At 41.2% G+C, this 17,861-nt stretch overlaps 1 protein-coding gene across 4 annotated transcripts in view; it reads right to left on the bottom strand.

The window, feature by feature from the left end:
* CC2D2A (coiled-coil and C2 domain containing 2A) overlaps nt 1-17,861 on the bottom strand; it is a 115,997-nt gene that overhangs the window by 580 nt on the left and 97,556 nt on the right. For all 4 annotated transcript variants that reach the window (XM_019626343.1, XM_019626345.1, XM_019626344.1 and 1 more), the window contains 6 exons: nt 13,836-13,925; nt 11,733-11,846; nt 10,016-10,150; nt 4,599-4,721; nt 3,133-3,191; nt 1,196-1,370 (listed from right to left, as the gene is read on the bottom strand). In XM_019626343.1, coding sequence (XP_019481888.1) covers nt 1,196-1,370; nt 3,133-3,191; nt 4,599-4,721; nt 10,016-10,150; nt 11,733-11,846; nt 13,836-13,925 — 696 coding nt within the window. The remainder of the gene's footprint in view (nt 1-1,195; nt 1,371-3,132; nt 3,192-4,598; nt 4,722-10,015; nt 10,151-11,732; nt 11,847-13,835; nt 13,926-17,861) is intronic.

Genomic DNA, 17,861 nt, shown 5'->3' with positions numbered 1-17,861 from the left:
CCCACCTCTTCTATGTAAATGGATGGAATTCTTAAGAAGCCTTCAGTCTGGAGCTCAAAGTCACTTATTTAGTTCTGTCTTTCTATTCAGCTGTATGTTAGCAGTACAGAAAATGGAGAGGGGCTAAAGTGTCTTGTTTTAGTTGCTGGCATATTGACTTGGTGTATAAGACACCTGCTAGTCACCCTCCACTTCTCCTTCCCTCTCCCTGATAGCCCCTAGCTTGCACAGTAACCCATGTAATTCCAGGGACCTAGATTAAGCCAATCAATGCATTCTCTGCCCTGGCCACAGGATTAATCTACAGGGATGGGCATATGATCAAAGTGAGTCTCAAAGTGAGTTTCAGGAAACCTTTTGAGAAGAATGGCACACAGATGCTGTCGCCTGCTTTGGCAATATGTGTGCATATTGTCTGTAGGTGTGAGTCCTGCCTGCAACTGTCCCAGCTATTTGCTACCATGAGAAAAGCCAGCCTGAGGAAGACTTGCAGAAAAGAACAGCCTGATAGCTAACTGGCCTGTAACTTTTACTTAAATAAGCCAATAAATTATTTCTATTGCTCAAGCCTGATTGAACTGTTTTCTGTTACTTGAACTGAAACATCCTGGCTGGAAACCTGGCATTAAAGGGTGAGAGTAAGTCAGTGAATATAATTGAATGTCCACTTTCACACTTGTAGCCAACAAGGTTTACTATCTTAGTTTGAGACTGCTTTCTAGGTTTTATTCAGCTAGCTGTAGGATCTGAACCCTCAGCACTACTGACAGGCAATAGAGGGTATATTGTCTATTAATGAGAATTTTTCTTAGCAATTGAAAGCAATTAGTATAGAATCATATCCTTTTAAAAAATCTAACTGTGGTTGGTTTTAACCTTTATGCACAGTTGAGTCTAATATGGTTTAGCCAGATGTTTTCATCTTATTTAATACTTGAAATGTATTTTATGGAAGTTACTTGTTTACACTGGATCATCTTATAAAATGGTATTTTCATATTATAGAGATTTTGCTATTTAACAATATGTTAATTACTGAGATTTGAACTTTTCATCACATCTTTTAGTCTGTGCTGCTTCATCTATGTACTTAGGGAGCAATGTAGGTATTTTGATACCAAAAACCCATTCTGGAGTAATTTCCAGTCAGAGACCAGGAAATCCACAGGCTCAGCTGAGAGCTATTTGTACTCACCCTGTAGTCTCCCAGCTGTTTCAGCAGTTCTGCTCTGTGGTCGTCGTCTACATCTCCTTGGCTGTTTTCTAACAGAGGCAGGAGGTGGCGCAGTGTGGACGTACAGTACCTGTTCCACCGGGTCAGGTGGCGGGGCCTCCAGTCCATAATTTTTTCTTTCAGTATTTTTTCAATCCTGTTTATAAAAAATAAACATTTTTTTTTTCTGATTTGACTTTTCCCTTATAAACAAAAATATAGTTTGTATGCAGTGGGGATTCAAGTGATTACGTAACCACATTCTTGTTGGTAGAGTTGTCATTCATTAGACATAGCTGGTACCTAATATGGGCTAATCCCTGGGGATTCAAAAATTAACACAAGTTATCCTTGCCCTTAAGGATTGTGTTTGGTTGGGGTGGGAAATAAACCCGTGAATAGAATGTATATGATATCCTAAGGGTCATAACATGCTTGAAACAACACAAAAGAGGGAGCACTGAATAACGGGGGTAGTTAGTTCAATACATTTAGCAAGAGATGTTTGATCACTTTGTTCATTGGTAACATATACAGATATAAATTAGACTCAAACATAGGGTGGGGTTTATGCTGAAAGCTTTAAATATTTGTAGGGCTATCACTACCACATATTTATTGCTTGCCTTGTGACTTCTGTTTATGAGGATTATTTTTCAAAACTGCCTTTAAAGTATCCATCATCATTGTAACTTAATTTTTGATATCCTACTTTATAGTTAATATGATAGATATTGGGTCCAGAGGATGTGAAGCTTGAACACAGAATGAAAAAATAGCTACCACTTACTGAGTCCTTATTCACTAGGTACTGTGCTAGTGGTTTTTATACATTTTTATTTATTCCTAACAATAACCCTATGGGGGGGAATGTTATCCCAATTTTACTTTATGAGGGCAGAGTGGGAGGTAGGATAAATGACATGACAGTGACGGGAGCTGGGACTGAATTGAAACCCTGCCAGTTGTAAAGCCGCCTGTGCATCCCTAATCAAACACAAATTTAGGGACCCCGCCAGTTTCCTGTTGCTGAACAACTCAACTATAGGATCTGCTTTTCTTTTGACACGTAACACATATCTTTGTTTTGGGTTTTATGATGGTCTGAGCAAGAAAATACAGATAAATTTCATTGCACTTCATCAATATTGGAGAAATAGATGATTTGAGTCTAATCAATAGTATCCTGAAACTATTAGAAGAAATAAAAAATAATCCTTTCAGGTATTAGTTGTTCCAGGTGGGGCTCTCAAGTAAGGCTATTTGAATTTGAAATTGAGAGTAAATTGGTGTTTTCTAGCAGTACTATCTTAAGCTGGGCCACATTTTGGCTTGTGTAATTTGATTAGTTGCTCTTGACACAGCTTGATAGAATAGAAAGGGCACACAGGCTCTGAAATCAGAAAGCTCTGGCAGGGCTCACAGCCCCCTGTAGCACTTAACAAGTATGTGGGCCTCTCTGAATCTCAGGTTCCATATTTGTGAAACTGGGAGAATAAGTTCTATCTTGCATGGTTTTAAGGATTACAGTGACTCAAATAGGCTCTTAACCAATCTCCATGAGTTAGGTTTATAAACTAGCTGGAGTTCGGGAAGCCACTAATTGGACAAAAGAGTCATATTTAAGCACAGGATATGATCTGTGGAACAAAACCCATAAAAACATGATGTGGAGCTCTAATCTGCGGTAGGATTTTTGGAGAACCACCCACCATCGCTGGAGTTCACACCATACTGATGCTAATAAACCTCCTTTTGAGCCATAGGATTTAGAGATCACATCTGTACTTAGGATCTAGAAACACGAATTAAAGTTTAAATGACCAAATTATTTCACACTTATCCAGGCTAAGAATCGCCTAGTTTGGAATTACACTCCTAGTGACAGATTCCATGTGAACTTATGGGTATCATATGACCTGTCTTGTAGCTCAGCCACGGCTGCTTTGTCTGTGCGCTGGTAAATAAGCTCTTCTGGCTGTAAAAGAGGGAAACAGTTCAGAAGTTCTAGAAATCATTTGCACTTAATTTGAGTTATCATGCTTTTCTAATTTTTTTTAAAATTATGAAACCTCAGGCATGCAGATATAGAGAATGATGTAACAGATGCCAGTAGACCCACAACCCACCTTCAGTAAAACACAAATTACATATACTGCCATGTAGTTCTTCCTCAGTTTCATTTCCCTTCTCTCGTCACTGAAGTAACCATGACCTGAATTTGTTTTCTAGCACTTGCATTCAACATATACGGAGTACCTACTGTGTGCCAGGCACTTTTGCAGGTGATGGGGATGCAGCTGTGAATAAAACCCCCGCCCTCACGGTGTTTACATTGTAGTCAGTGGAAATAGGCAAATTAATGAACTGCTTTTGATATTACTACACATATCCATATCCCTAGGCAGTATATTTGGCATGTTTTCTAAACTTTGTGTAATTTATACTGTGACTATGCACCTTGCCTTTTCTTTCTTAACATCACATTTAGAAATAGCAAACATATTTTAGAGTGCTTAAGATTCATTGATATTGATTTACTCGTGTAACTACTATAAAATATAAACTATGTACCATAATTTATCCTTTATGCTGTTCTAATTCTTAGGCAATTGGAAACAATGTTTCTATGAAAAATCTTGTATATGTCACTTTATCCAGATGGGAGAATTTCTCTAGGGCAGTGTTTTATATTAAATCTTTTTTTTTAGGTTTTATCATAGTAAAAAAACATTGTTATTTATTTATTTATTTATTTATTTATTAGCTGAGCCAGCCTGCCACCTGTTGGCAGCTCAGCAGCAGCTTAGTTCGGGCCGGGAATCGAACCACTAGTTGCTCAGAGCTCGCATTCTTGAGCGAGCTCTTAACCAACTGAGCCACTTGGCCGGCCCTAAAAAAACATTTTATATTACACATCAGTGTACACCTATATTTCTAGCTCTCAAACAAAAGTGGTAGTAGACAGTCTTAATGCTTGCCACTTGAAATCTGCTACCAGCCAGGGCCCATCTATATTAATTTTATGAGCCCCAGTGGATCATGCCCTGCATTTTCATTTCATGTGTCAATAGCAATCATAAAATTGAGTAAATTGACACCAGAATTAAAAAAAATTACATAGAGTATATTTTCTGATACTTTCTATGTCATGGGACTCCTTACATGAAAACTTTTCTTTCACATATGTGTTTACTGGTTCATGACATGATGGTATACCTCTTATTGTGAGTTGGGCTCAACTAAGTTTGAAAAACAAGTATTATTTTAGACAAAATATCTGGGAGTAGAAATAGGAGTCAAAAAATATCTGGCTACCCCATACAACGACTTCAAACTCTTCACTTTCTTTGTCTGCATTTAATTGTTGTTAAACGAGTTATACCTGAACACTGGCAAGGCCGGGGTATGGAAGACTTCTTGAAAAGAAAGATTTCCATAGCTTGGGCTTGGTGACATCAAAATTTATCCTTAGTGGGGAATCATATCGTTGAATATTAAACCAAATCTAAAAAAGACGAGACCACATTAGTGTACATGGTGTTAGATACATATGCATGTGTGTGTGAATGTATGGAGAGGCAGCAGAGAGAGACCACAAGATGACATGCAAGATGCACACTTTTTGTCATATTTTGATTTGTAAGACCAGTATGCATTTTATAATCAGTGGCATCTATCCTACATACAGTTATCATGGTCATTCTGTCACATTGTTTTTTATATCTAAAGCTGAGGTGCGTCTTACTATTGATTGTAGATTGAAGGTAGTGTCTTAGGATAGGAAACTTAAGTTTTACGAGAAGACAAACAAGGCTACTCCTTTCTCAGGCCAGCCTTTCCTAACTCCGTTCTTCCCAGTCTTCTAATAGTGTTAGGTGTCCACCTGTCTGCTTCCACAGCACTCTGATCTTTGGATCACACCTGTCTTGTTGAGGCAGTGTAGCATATTGGTTCTGGAACCAGACCACTTGCATTTGAATCCTGGCTCCAGCATTTACTGTGTGACCTTGGATATTTATTTAACTTCTGTGTGCCTCAGTTTCCTCTTCTGTAAAAGTGGGATAATAATAGTACCCACCTCATAAGATTGTTGAGCAGGTTAAATTAGTTAATTCATCCACACCTTTTAGAACAATGCTTGGTGCATAGTAAATGCTCAATAATTGTTGGCTATTTTATTACTTTTATTAGTATTTATCATTGTTGATAATTGTCTATCTCACTAGACTATCAGATTGTTGCCTTGAGGATATTCACCACGTACCTTATTCACCATTGTATCTTTAGTATCTAGCACAGCTCCTGGCTGGCATACACTGGGCGTATTGAATGACTGTGTGCATGCATGCTAAATTTGTGCATTCAACGTAATTTTCAAGTACTACTGAGTATGTTCAGGCTCAGTTCTAATCACTGGGGATAAAGTAGTGAATGAAATAGGGTTCCTACCTTATGCAGTAGCTAATAAGAAGATAGCACAAACAAAGACATCGGATGTCAGATGATGTTACACGATGTATGTGTAGATTGTATCATTGGCCCCAGTTCTTCACCCCTACCTATACCCATATCCTGCGCCATGTTACTTGGCAGTTCCTCCCACTAAAAGAGCAGAAATATACTTCCCTGCCCTTGACTTTTGGCCAGTCGAATGGAATGGAAGTGTCAGCGTGTGACCTGGAAGTCTAAGCTTAAGAGGCTCTGTGTGTTCCTGCCTGGCATCTTGTGCCCTTGCCATTGTCATTGTCTGGAGTCCCAGAATAAATGCACCTGAAGCAGAGCTGTCCCAGCCTGGATCAGCAGGGACTTCCCAGGTGGCCCACAGATCCATGAGAATAAATGTTTGAAGCCTTAGTTTGGGGATGGGTTTTTATTATCTTTATTGTGGCAATAGCTAACCATACACAAAAGCTATGGAGAAAATGATGCAAGAAGAGATGAAATTTTAGGGTAGACAGGGAAGTTCTCACTGGAAGGGTCACATTTGATCAGAAATGCAAGAAGTGAGGGAGAAATTTATGAAGATATCCGGTAAAGGGAGGGTCACCTAAGCAGAGAAAACAGCAAAGCAAATTGAAAAGTGTACTTGATGTGTTTGAAGAATAGCAAGGAAGACAGAGTGGCTTTGGAGGAGTGAGCAAGTTAAAGCAAGTAAGAAATGAGAGCTCCAGGGTGGGTGCGGCAGGTGGCTATCAGGTCACAGGAGGCCTTGACTCTAGACTGAGCTAGGAAGCAATTGGCGTGTTTAAAGCACAGGAGTAACACAATTTGCCTTTTATTTTAACAGGAATATTCTTTGCTGTTTTTGAGACTAGACAGAAGGGGGTTAGGGGCAAGTAGTGAAGTCTCCAGTAAGTAGGCCATTTTGAATGATCCAGGTGAGAGCTACAGTGGTGTGGACCAAAATGGTAGTGGTGAAAGTGGTGAGCTGTGATCGGATTCTGGATATACTAGGATACTATATACTAGGACATACTAGGAAGGTAGAGTTAATAGGATTGTCTGATGGATTGGATGTGGGAGAAAGGGAGACAAAGAGGAATCAAAGATGACTCTGAGGATTTTGGCCTAAGTAACTGGACTGATGGAGTTGCCATTTACTGAGATCAGAAAGACTTTGTGCAAAAAGGAAATCAGGAATTTGATTTTGAGCATGTGAAATTTGAGATGTCTATTTGACATCTATATGAAGATGCTGAGTAGGTGGTTGGATATTTGAGCCTGAAGTTCTGAGAGCTAGGTGAGCTAGAGATACACATTTGGGAGTCATCTGCATATATACATGTTCCTAGGAAGAATCTATAGAAAAGAAGCTTGATGAACTTGAACTTTGAAGATCTCTGATTTTTCAAAATTGGAGAAATAAAGAAAAAGCAGCAAAGGGTGCAGAGATGTGGCCAACCAATGACACTTGGAATCCAAATCAAGAAATTGTTTTAAGGCAGCAAGGTCTGTAAGAACTACAGTTAGGCTATAGGGTAGGGATGTGCAGAAAAGTACTGGGAAATGGCACTGTAAAGAAAAAACATTGAGGGCCGGCCGAGTGGCTCAGCTGGTTAAGAGTTAGCTTAAGAGCGCGAGCTCTGAGCAACAGGGCTGCCGGTTCAATTCCCACATGGGCCAGTGAGCTGCACCCGAGCTGAGCTGCTGCTGAGCTGCCAACAGGTGGCAGGATGGCTCAGCTGGTGAGAGCACATGCTCCTAACAACAAGACTGCCTGTTTGATGGTGGGCTATGCCCGCCCGCAACTAAGACTGAACTCGGCACCTTGAGCTGAGCAGTCACCCAGATGGCTCAGTGGATAGAGCATGCGCCGATTTGACTCCTGAATGGGATGGTGGCTATGCCCACCCGCAACTAAGACTGAACTCGACACCTTGAGCTGAGCAGTCACCCAGATGGCTCAGTGGATAGAGCATGCGCCGATTTGACTCCTGAATGGGATGGTGGCTATGTCCACCTGCAATTAAGACTGAACTCGGCACCTTGAGCACAGCTGCCACCCAGATGGCATGCGCTCTTAACAACAAGGCTGCTCGTTTGACTCCCACATGGGATGGTGGCTACACCCACCCGCAACTAAGATTGAACACAGCACCTTGAGCTTAGCGGCCACGAGCTGCCGATGGCCAGTCAGATGGCCACTGGTGCCCTCCACAACTAAATTGAAGAACAACAACTTGGCTGGTCCCCCTCCCCAATTCCCCAATTAAAAAAATGAACAAACAAACAAAAAAACATTGAGGTCAGATTACATAGAGTTTTGAAATCAAAGGTGGGAAGTGTATTCTTAGGAAAAAGAGTAAACCATTGAATTTATGTATCCATTAGTAAGACAATGGTACTTCTCAGAGTTTAAATTTCTTTAGGATGGTCTGGGAAGAAGAGCTATTGGGTTGTTGGAAAAGTCATGACATATTTTTTCTAAGTTTTTCGTTGCAAAAATGTGTCATGACTTTTCCGACAACCCACTAGATTATAGTGGGTTGAAGTCTGACTTTTCTGGGAACATGGAAGCCAGGATATAATTAGTACTTGAAGAATTTTGGAAGGAAAGGAAAGAGAGGCAATGGTTGTTTAGGGTGTAGTCAGGTTGGAAGAAGCATATTTTAGAATTGTTGGACTCTGACGACATCAGTAAGTAGAAGAGGAGAGAATAAATTATCGGGGCAAGTTGGAATGATGGAGAGGAGCCAAGCTGTGGAGTAGACGTGGCAACACGAACATGGTGGAAAGGGGAGAGACTTGTGTCTTGGCAGAGGAGCGGAGGAGAAGGGCAGACAATCCAGAGAGGCTGTGTGGTGGAGCCGAGGGCAGTGGAGGACTCAGGGTACCAGGCCAACACAGCGAGGGTGAGGTCCTTGCTGAGGGTGGCTGAGGCTCAGAGCAGGCATGGAACTGCTGCCATGCTGGACACAGGACTCTGTGAGCCACTGTTGCCATCTTGTTAGAAGAGGAGGAAAGGGGGTCTCTCTTCCTCACAAAACTTGGGCTTTATGGGACTTAGTCAACCATGCAGTAATTGTTTTTAGAACTAATAATAATTTTGACAGAGAATGGAGTTCTTTGAAAGCTTTGTCAATGCCTGTTGACTGCTTACTAATGACCTTAAAATGGTTTTCTAAACATACAAGTAGATGGAGCTTACCAGATCATGTATGATTCTAATAATGCTTTTAATTACAAATAATAATTAATATGAGAATGGTGCACCACAGTTCTCTTTTCACACTGGTAATTAATAATAGTTGCCATTTGATGAATGCTTATGAAAGACAGGCACTTTGCTGGGTGCTCTGCATATATTATCTCTAATTTCATCAGTAATTGTAAAAAGAAGATCAGTGGTCTTCAAAGTAGGGTGCACACCCCAGGGGTATGAGAAGAAAATATTAGCTCTTCTAATTATGTCTTTTATTTTTAAGAGTTTTTTACGGTATGTGTGATGTAAATAGGTGCACAAGTAAATATATAAAATTTATAAGTGAAAATACATACATTGGGATGCGTGCTCAAATAATTTTTCTGACAGATGCATAAAATTCAGAGACCAAGCTTGGTAATGATTATTAAAAAAATCACAGCACCCAGTAAAGAGTCGTTACAGTGTATTAGTTATTTTACATTGATGATCTCATTTATTTCTCACAACTACTTTCTAAAGTAATTACTTACTACCTCTGTTACTACTGAAGAATCTGAGGCTGTATGAGATGAAGAAACTTCCCCAAGCTCGCACAACTAGTAAATGATGCAGTTGGAGTTTAGAAACTCAGGCAGTCTGATTCCATACCTCATGTTTTTAACCCCTGCTTTATTCAGCACCCATCATAATTAAATGGTCCCCCAAACTGGATGCAACCAGAATCACCTGGTGGTACCTGGGAAACCTCTCTTTAAAAAAAATTAAAAAAAAGAGAAAGAAAGGAACTCAGTCTTCTCAGGGACAAATTTGCCTCATTTACTTCTCAAAACATGTGAATTAGGCACTGTAAACTCTATTTTGAAAGAGAAAACTGAGGACGAAGCCAGGACACAAACTTGGGTCCTCTGAACCCTGAATCCCATATTTTTTCTTTAACTTCATTCTGCTTCTCTGCAGGTCAAGTGACTAATTCAACCAACAGTTTTATTTAGGACAGTTCTGCACTGTGCTTGACATTATATTTCTGTAATTGGCATATGTAGATGTTTATATAAAATTATTTTTCATACATATAATGTTAACAGAAATAAGTAGGTCAATTCAAAATAAAGCAAGTCAGTCAACCATATTTAAGAGGAAATGTTAATACTTACATTATCAGGACCTATTAAACAGCCCACACTTTTTAAGGGACAGAAAGTATCAAATTGTCCATAAAAGTGTCCACTGCAAGGATTCCATATTAAATAGTGACTTTGCTCCCGAGTTAGCACATAGGCAGTTGGACCCTAAAGGAAAACAGCCGTTAAAACAGTTTCAACTAATTGTGCAATTAAGGAAGGTCAAAAGTTGTTTGCACAAACAACTCATTATTTTAGTTGGACTCCTAATTCCTAAAATCCATGACTAATGGTGAAAATCAGTTTGAAGTTCTAGGTTGAGTTGGATTTAAGAAATAAAATCAAATGTTTACCTATGCAAAATTCTTCATTTGCTACTAGTGCAGTGTAGTGACATAATGGAGATAGGAGCTGTGTTCCTCAACCAGTGTATCTTAAGATTGGCTAAAGAACTATTATTAATGGAAATAAGCAGTCACTGCGTTTTCTTTGTAGAGTCAGTAAGGTTGTCTTTCAGGTATTTAGAAGGCTGATTATGTCTGAATACTTCTATTTCTAATACAGTAACTAATATTTGATGTACATTTATAATTATGTAAATGCATAGAAGATGATTTGAGAGGACACATACCAAACTCTTAACAGCGACTTCATGTGAGGAGGGGGTAAATGGGGGATTGGAGCCTGAGGAGGGGTTTAACTCTTTACTCGGAATACTTCTATATTATTGGATTCTTTTTTTTACAATGAGCATCTATTCATTTATTGCTCATGTGTGATTTCATTTGATGCTCACAATAGCCTTCCAAGGAAGGCAGGGCAAAAATTATCCCAATTTCCTTATAAAGATGAGTTGTGAAGTGACTTTCTTAAAGTCATACAGCTCATGAGGAGTGGGCCTTAAAGCCAGGCCTTGTGACCTCCTAGCCCAGTGTTCTTCTCCTTGTACCAGGCTACCTGGAAGATAATGATGGAGAACGAATTAGGATTCAGATATGATACTCTCTGCCTAGCAGAACCTGTGCTATTTAATAGTTAGAGGATTCCTAGAGCCTCATAGCCTTCTTTTGAAACACTGTTTGGATAAGCTGCTTCAATTCATGTGAATTTTCTAAACTTGTACCCCAAATTACTCCAATGTGCTCAAAATGTAGGGACATTTGCAGTGGGCAGGGAAACAAATTCTAAAGGTCACTAAGTCTCCAGTCTAATAAAAATAACAATGATGGTATCAAAATATAGCTGCTAACATTCTCATCTTTGTTCCTGTGGTTATGTCTTGCTCTCTTTGTCCACCAGATGAGTCGCAGATGCCTCTAAAAGCAGTGGGGGTGACAGCAGAGGTCTCTAACCTTGCCCCACTTCTGATCCCCCTCACTCCTTGGCATGAATAACAGATCCCTGAGCGAATCAGAATTCTCAGTAACCTGAGCAGGAGGAGGCTCATACTGAAAGGACAGAGCTAGGTAGGGGCTTTGGGTGGTAAAAGGTTCAGATTTGCCATAACAAAAACAAAAAACAGCAAACAAGATCCAGTCAAAAGCATTGTGTAGGGCTCAGCAGTTGGGTACCACCGAAAACCATTTCATGTCTCATCACTCGTTCTCTCTGCCTACCCTGGAACCTCAGGGCCACTTTGCATGCAACGCAAAGGATTGTTATGAAAATAAGTCCTGTTTATGATCGGGAAGGTACCACACCCTGGCAGACAACTACACGCCTCTGTGAGAGCCAGCCCACGTGGTCTTACCTCAGGAATAGCATTGCCCATCACGAGCCACACCTTTTTACCCAGGGAGAGAAAATAATTACAGAGTAATACTGCGTGCTCTTCTTCATCTCCTGCCAGGAGATCGAGAAATTGCTGAAAAAAAGAAAAGAACATTATGTTGCATTGACTGACTGTTTGATTCTGGATTGGCTGTACAGGATTTTAAAAAGTCACTGTTAAAATTAGTGTCTTAAAGTATAAGACCTTTTTGTAAAAACTTATCCAAATTTTGGTACTATGTTTTAGTTCATTTAAAAAAAAACAACCAAAAAAACCATATACCACTTTTAGTGGACACAGTGTTTTCTCTAACATGGATGACATGGATTTCTAGAATCAATTAGCACTATGGGGTAGGAGAAACGAATTTCAAAGTTTTGCTTTTCATTTTGAACTTATATATGATGGCTCACTCTGTGCTGAACACATTTTTGAAGATTATTTTTAGAGAAGTTTCAGGTTCACAGTAGGGAGGGAGGTACAGAGATTTCCCACATACTCCCTGTCCCCACACACACAGCCACCCCGTTACCAATATCCCCCACCAGAATGGGGCAATTGATAAACCTACACTGACACATTTAAATTACCCAAAGTCCATAGTTTACATAAAATAAGGGTTCACTCTGATTTACATTCTATGGGTTTTGATAAATATACAGAGGGTGTCAAAAGTGTATACACATTTTAAGAAAGGAAAAAAACTATTAAAATTATGCTGATGGTGACCACTTTGAGCACCTCTTATAATTGCAGAAGTCAAACATGACTTGTATTCATTTTTTGTTATCGGTATATATTGAGTATTACAATTTTAATACAGTTTTCCTTCGTTAAAATGTGTATACTTTTTTTGGCACCCTCAGTATAATGTCATGCATCCATCTTTCTGGTATCATATAGAGCACTTTTCACTGTCCTAAAAAGCATGTGTGTTGCACCTATTCATAACTCCCCCCGCACTGCCCCCACAGTGTTTTAAGCACATTGCACTTAACCCTAGAACAAACCTTTGAGAGAGGTACTCTTATCGTCCATTTTACAGACGAGGAGTGGAGGACAGGGAGGGGAAGTAGTACCGAGGAATGGTAAAGCCAGTCTCTTTCAAGAGCACATGGACTATTCTATTTTTTTCACATCTTCTTATAGAGGTCTCCAAGTTGTGGAAATTTTGCCTCTAAAATTGTCACCATTATGTTGCCAAAATAGATTGGAGAATAAAAAATGTAAAGTGGAGGTGGCCGGTTAGCTCAGGTGGTTAGAGCACAGGCTCATAACACCCAGGTTGCCAGTTCGATTCCCACATGGGCCAAGGAGCTGCCCCCTCCACAACTAGATTGAAGACAACTACTTGACTTGCAGCCGATGGGTCCTGGAAAAACACACTGTTCCCCGATAAAATTAACAAAAAATGTGAAGTGTACTTCGATATCTTTGGTTTAGAGTTATCCTTCAAAAGGAGCTGTATAACACCACTTAATTTTATGCAAGCACAGTACAACATGAGATCCAGAGGCAGAATGAATACCAGTGATGTAGGTTTGTTTCATCTTACCGAAGATACATTTGGAAGTATGTAGCATACATAGATTGTAAGTTCCAGACAGCAGAGGCCATGTCTCTTTTGCTCACAGCCAGAACTAAGTACAGTGTCAGATATGTGATAGGTGACCAAGAAACACATTTTGGATAAATAATGACCTGGCATGCCTTAAGAAGCCCACAGATTAAGGAATTTGCAATTTCCAATAGGTAATATAGGGTATAATTGTTATTTTTTTAAATGAATAAAACTGGGATATTGTTAACATATTGCTGTCAGGGTAAATCAGCATTTAGACATCTGAAGTGTTTGTTTTCTTATTCTTTGTGCAAATACTTTTTTTTTTTAACTTCTGAACTTTGGGCAAATTGAATCAGAATGAAAAAATACTTCAGAATTTAGCTCATCTTGCTAAACAAATAGCCAAGTAGATTTTGATAATGACTAATGAAAGTTGAAGTTTAAAAATATGCAAGCCATTTAGCTAATATTCAATGAAGTCAGCTCAAACTTGTACATCTGTGGGAAGAACTACTTACATCAGATGTGCTCCATAGGTCACAGATGCCAGCAAATGAAACGGTGTCAGGCAAGAAAGGAATCAATGACACATATCGAGCCAACAGTTCCTGTTTAAACAAAATTAGCTTTAAAAAAATAATTTCTAGGGCCGGCTGAGTGGCACATTAGTTAAGAGTTGGCTTGGGATGCCAGCTCTGAGCAGCAGGACCCCGGTTCGGTTCCCACATGAGGGCCAGTGATGCTGCTCCCTCTATAGCTAAGATGGTGAACAACAGCTCGACCTGGAGCTGGGCTGCCATGAGTCGCCAGCGACGGCGTAGGCTGCAGTGGGGCTGGCCGGCAGCCAGTGTGAGCTTTCATGAGCTGCTGTGAGCCGCCGTGAGCAGCAGTCCAATGGCCGGCAAGCGACTGCCTCACATGGGAAGAGCACAATAATCACAATACCAATATGGGCCAGTGAAGCAAAGTCCTCCACAACTAGACTGAAGAACAAAAGGACAGCAGCTTGTCTGGTCCCCTTCCCCGATTCCCCAACGCTGTTCCCTCCCCCAATTCCCGAATAAAATCTAAAATAAAAATAATAATAATTTCTAATAAAGTAGAAAGCTGGATCCTCTACCTCATTTCTTGCAAGAAAGTTTCATATATCACAAATATTTATGTGTACAAAATGAAATGCATGCTCTCAAGTGCTTATTAAGTGTTGTAGTAATATGATCTCATTTAATAGTCTCCAAACATCCTATTAAGAAGGTCATTGTTATTTACTTCTTACAGATGAAGAAGCTGGTTCCTGTGTCTCTTTGAAATGTCTTCATGTTTGTTTGTTTTTTTGTTTGTTTTTTCTGCACTTTCTTATTCCATGGTATAATAAGACTTTCCAGGGTCATCTTATGTGTTCTCTAGCTCAGTCCTGAAAGCAGACATTTCTCAAGGAGCCCTGGTTCCTTTTAGAGGGCAATAATATTTAGAAACCAAGATCAGGGCATTACTATAATTATAACCCATATTTCTATAATTTCTAAGGAGTTTGAACATCTTTTCATATGTTTATTGACCTTTCATGTTTCCACTTCTGCAAATTTCTATTTAAGTATTTTGCACATTTTCTTATTGATTTGTAGGTATTTTAAAAATACATTCTAGGGGCCAGCCGAATGGCTCAGGTGGTTAAGAGCTCACTCAAGAGTACGAGCTCTGAGCAACAGGGTTGCCGGTTCGATTCCTGGCCAGAGCTGAGCTGCCGCTGCACTGCCAACAGGTGGCAGGATGGCTCAGCTAAAAAAAAAAAAGAATGGGCCGGCCGAGTGGCACGATAGTTAAGAACTCGCTTGGGATGCCAGAGGGCCCTGGTTCGGATCCCACATATGAGGGCCAGTGACACTGCCCTCTGCAGCTAAGATGCTGAACAACAGCTCAACCTGGAGCTGGGCTGCCGTGGGTCGCCGGCGACGGCGTGGGCTGCAGCCCCTGTGGCAGTGGGTTGCCATGGGCTACCGTCTGTAGCCAGCAGCCAGCGTGAGCGGCCAGCAGCCGCAGTGAGCGGCCGTCCAGAAGCCGGCGACTGATCTGCCTCGCCTGGGAAGAGCGCAATGATGGTGCCAACTTGGGCCAGTGAAGCAACGTCCTCCACAACTAGACTGAAGAACAAAACGATAGCAACTTGTCTGTTCCCCTTCCCCCAATTCCCCAGCACTGTTCCCATCCCCCCAATTCCCCAATAAAAATCTTTAAAAAAAAAAAAAGAAAAAAAATACATTCTAGTTACTATTCCCTTTTCTATTATCTATGTTGTAGTATCTATCCTGAGTTGTGGCTTGTCTTTTCATTTACTTTGTGGTGTCTTTTGGAAACACCAAGTTCTCAGTTTTAATGTGGTCAAATTTATTGTTCTTTTTCTTTATAACTTTTGCTGGTGATTCCTTCTAGGGCGTTCTTCATTTCAGTTATTGTATTCTTCACTTCTGACTGGTTCTTTGTATTGTTTTTATGTCCTTTTTTATGCTTGCTCTCTCTTTGTTGACGTTCTCACTAAGTTCCTTGAGCATCATTATATAACAATTGTTTTGAATTTTATATCTGGTAGGTTGCTTGCCTCCATTTGTTTAGTTGTTTTTCTGGAGTTTTCTCCTGTTCTTTCATTTGGGATGTATTTCTTTATCTCCTCATTTTGTCTGTCTCCCTGTTTGTTTCTCTATGTTAGGTATATGTGCTATGTGCCCCAGTCTTGGCTGGGTGGTCTTATGTAGTAGGTGCCCTATGGGCCCAGTGGCACAATCTTTCTGGTCACCTACACTGGCTGCTTCAGGAGTGTCCCTTGTGTGGGTTGTGTGTGCCCTCCTGTTATAGTTGAACCTTGGTTACTATTGGCACGTCAGTGGGTGGGATTGACCCTCAGGCTGATTGGCTGTGGGGTTTGGCCACATCCACAGTGTATGGGCTGCTGTGTGTGGGACTTATCCCACTGAGCAGGCCCTGGTACCTGTTGAGACTGCCCTTTGTATGTCCTGCTCGTGGGTTAATTGGGCAGTGCTCTGCTGTGGTCTGAAGCCAACCTCCATATCTCTTGGGAAGGGCTCTGGTGCAGGCCCAGGTCAGCCACTACCTGTGACCGGCTGGGGACTACCTAGTAAGAGCTAGAAAGCAATCCACAATTGTTTGCTGCCTGTGCTAACCCGGGAGACATGTGGGAAGAGGCCACACTGCAAACTGAGGATGTCTGCCACTAATACCGGGCCTGGGGTAGCTCCACAAAGTACCAGGACACCCCGAGGCCTGCTGCCACCTGCCGGCTCCCTTACGGTTCAGCCACTGATAAAGCCTTGTGTGGTACACAAGTGGGTGAGGCAGGGTCTCAGGGACTCACTAGAATGGGAACAGCTGTGGTCACCAGGTTAATGTAAATGCTGGTTTGGTGCCAGTGCTGAGCCTGGAGCTACTCAGCAAAAGTCTCAGAGCACACTGACGCCATTCGCCTTCCACTTGGGGTCTGTCAGACTCTGATAGTTTTCCAAGAAAGAGTGCAATGCAGTTGGGGCTGGCTGCTTTTGGAGAAAGTGCCCCCAGTGTTGGAGGAGTTGGGTGGGGAAGGGTCCCAATGAGTCAGCAGGTTGGAGCTGCAGAGCTCACCAGATCAATCAGATTCAGATTTGGCTTGTGTGGGGGTGGGCTCAACACAGGAAAGATGGCCCCTGCCTGCAGCTGCATGGGAGGAGGACGCCTCTCAGGAAAATGGCGACTGTCCTCCAGCCCTCAACCTGAAGCAACACAACTCAGACTGCCCCCTGTATGTCTCCGACACCCCCCGAGTTACTGTCCATCTGCTGGAGCCCAAGGTGAGTGCATGGGAGCAAGACAGTCTATGCGTGGGACCTTTAAGAAGATGCCTGGGTTTCCTGTTGCCTTCTGTCCCACCCGGATGGTCAGAATCCCCAATGTTTTTCACAGCCAGATATGGGGGCTCCTCTTCCCAGCACAAGTACTCTGGGCTGGGGAGGTTAGTGTCCCTCAAGCGGAGGTGGGGAGACCTCCGCAGCCAAGATATCCCTTCTGGTTCTCAACCGCCACACGGAGGTTTGGGGTTAGCCAGTTTTGGCATCTCCACCCTTCCTACAGACTCGACATAGCTTCTTTATATCCTTAGTTATAAAACTGTTCAGCCAGACTTCAGATGACTCTCCAGGTTGATTGCTCTATAATTTTAATTTGTCATAATTTAAATTTGTTCATGAAAGGAAGTACGCACAGTATTTATCTACTCCGCCATCTTGGATCTCTTGCAGTTCACTTTTGTGCTGCTTGTGAAAGCTGTGTGCCGGTCTTCCTGCTACTATATCTTCTAAATTGCTGATTCGATCCTCTGGTTCATCTAATCTGTTGATTCCCTTGAATGTATTCTTCATTTTAGTAATTGTATTCTTTCTTTCTTTATTTATTTTTAAAGATTTTTATTGGGGAATTGGGGGAAGAGGAACAGACAAGTTGCTGTCCTTTTGTTCTTCAGTCTAGTTGTGGAGGATGTTGCTTCACTGGCCCAAGTTGGC

The sequence above is a fragment of the Hipposideros armiger genome, unplaced genomic scaffold, assembly GCF_001890085.2.
Source record: "Hipposideros armiger isolate ML-2016 unplaced genomic scaffold, ASM189008v1 scaffold_666, whole genome shotgun sequence".
In the NCBI taxonomy this organism is placed as follows: Eukaryota; Metazoa; Chordata; class Mammalia; order Chiroptera; family Hipposideridae; genus Hipposideros; species Hipposideros armiger.
This window is presented reverse-complemented; position numbering and strand designations above follow the sequence as displayed.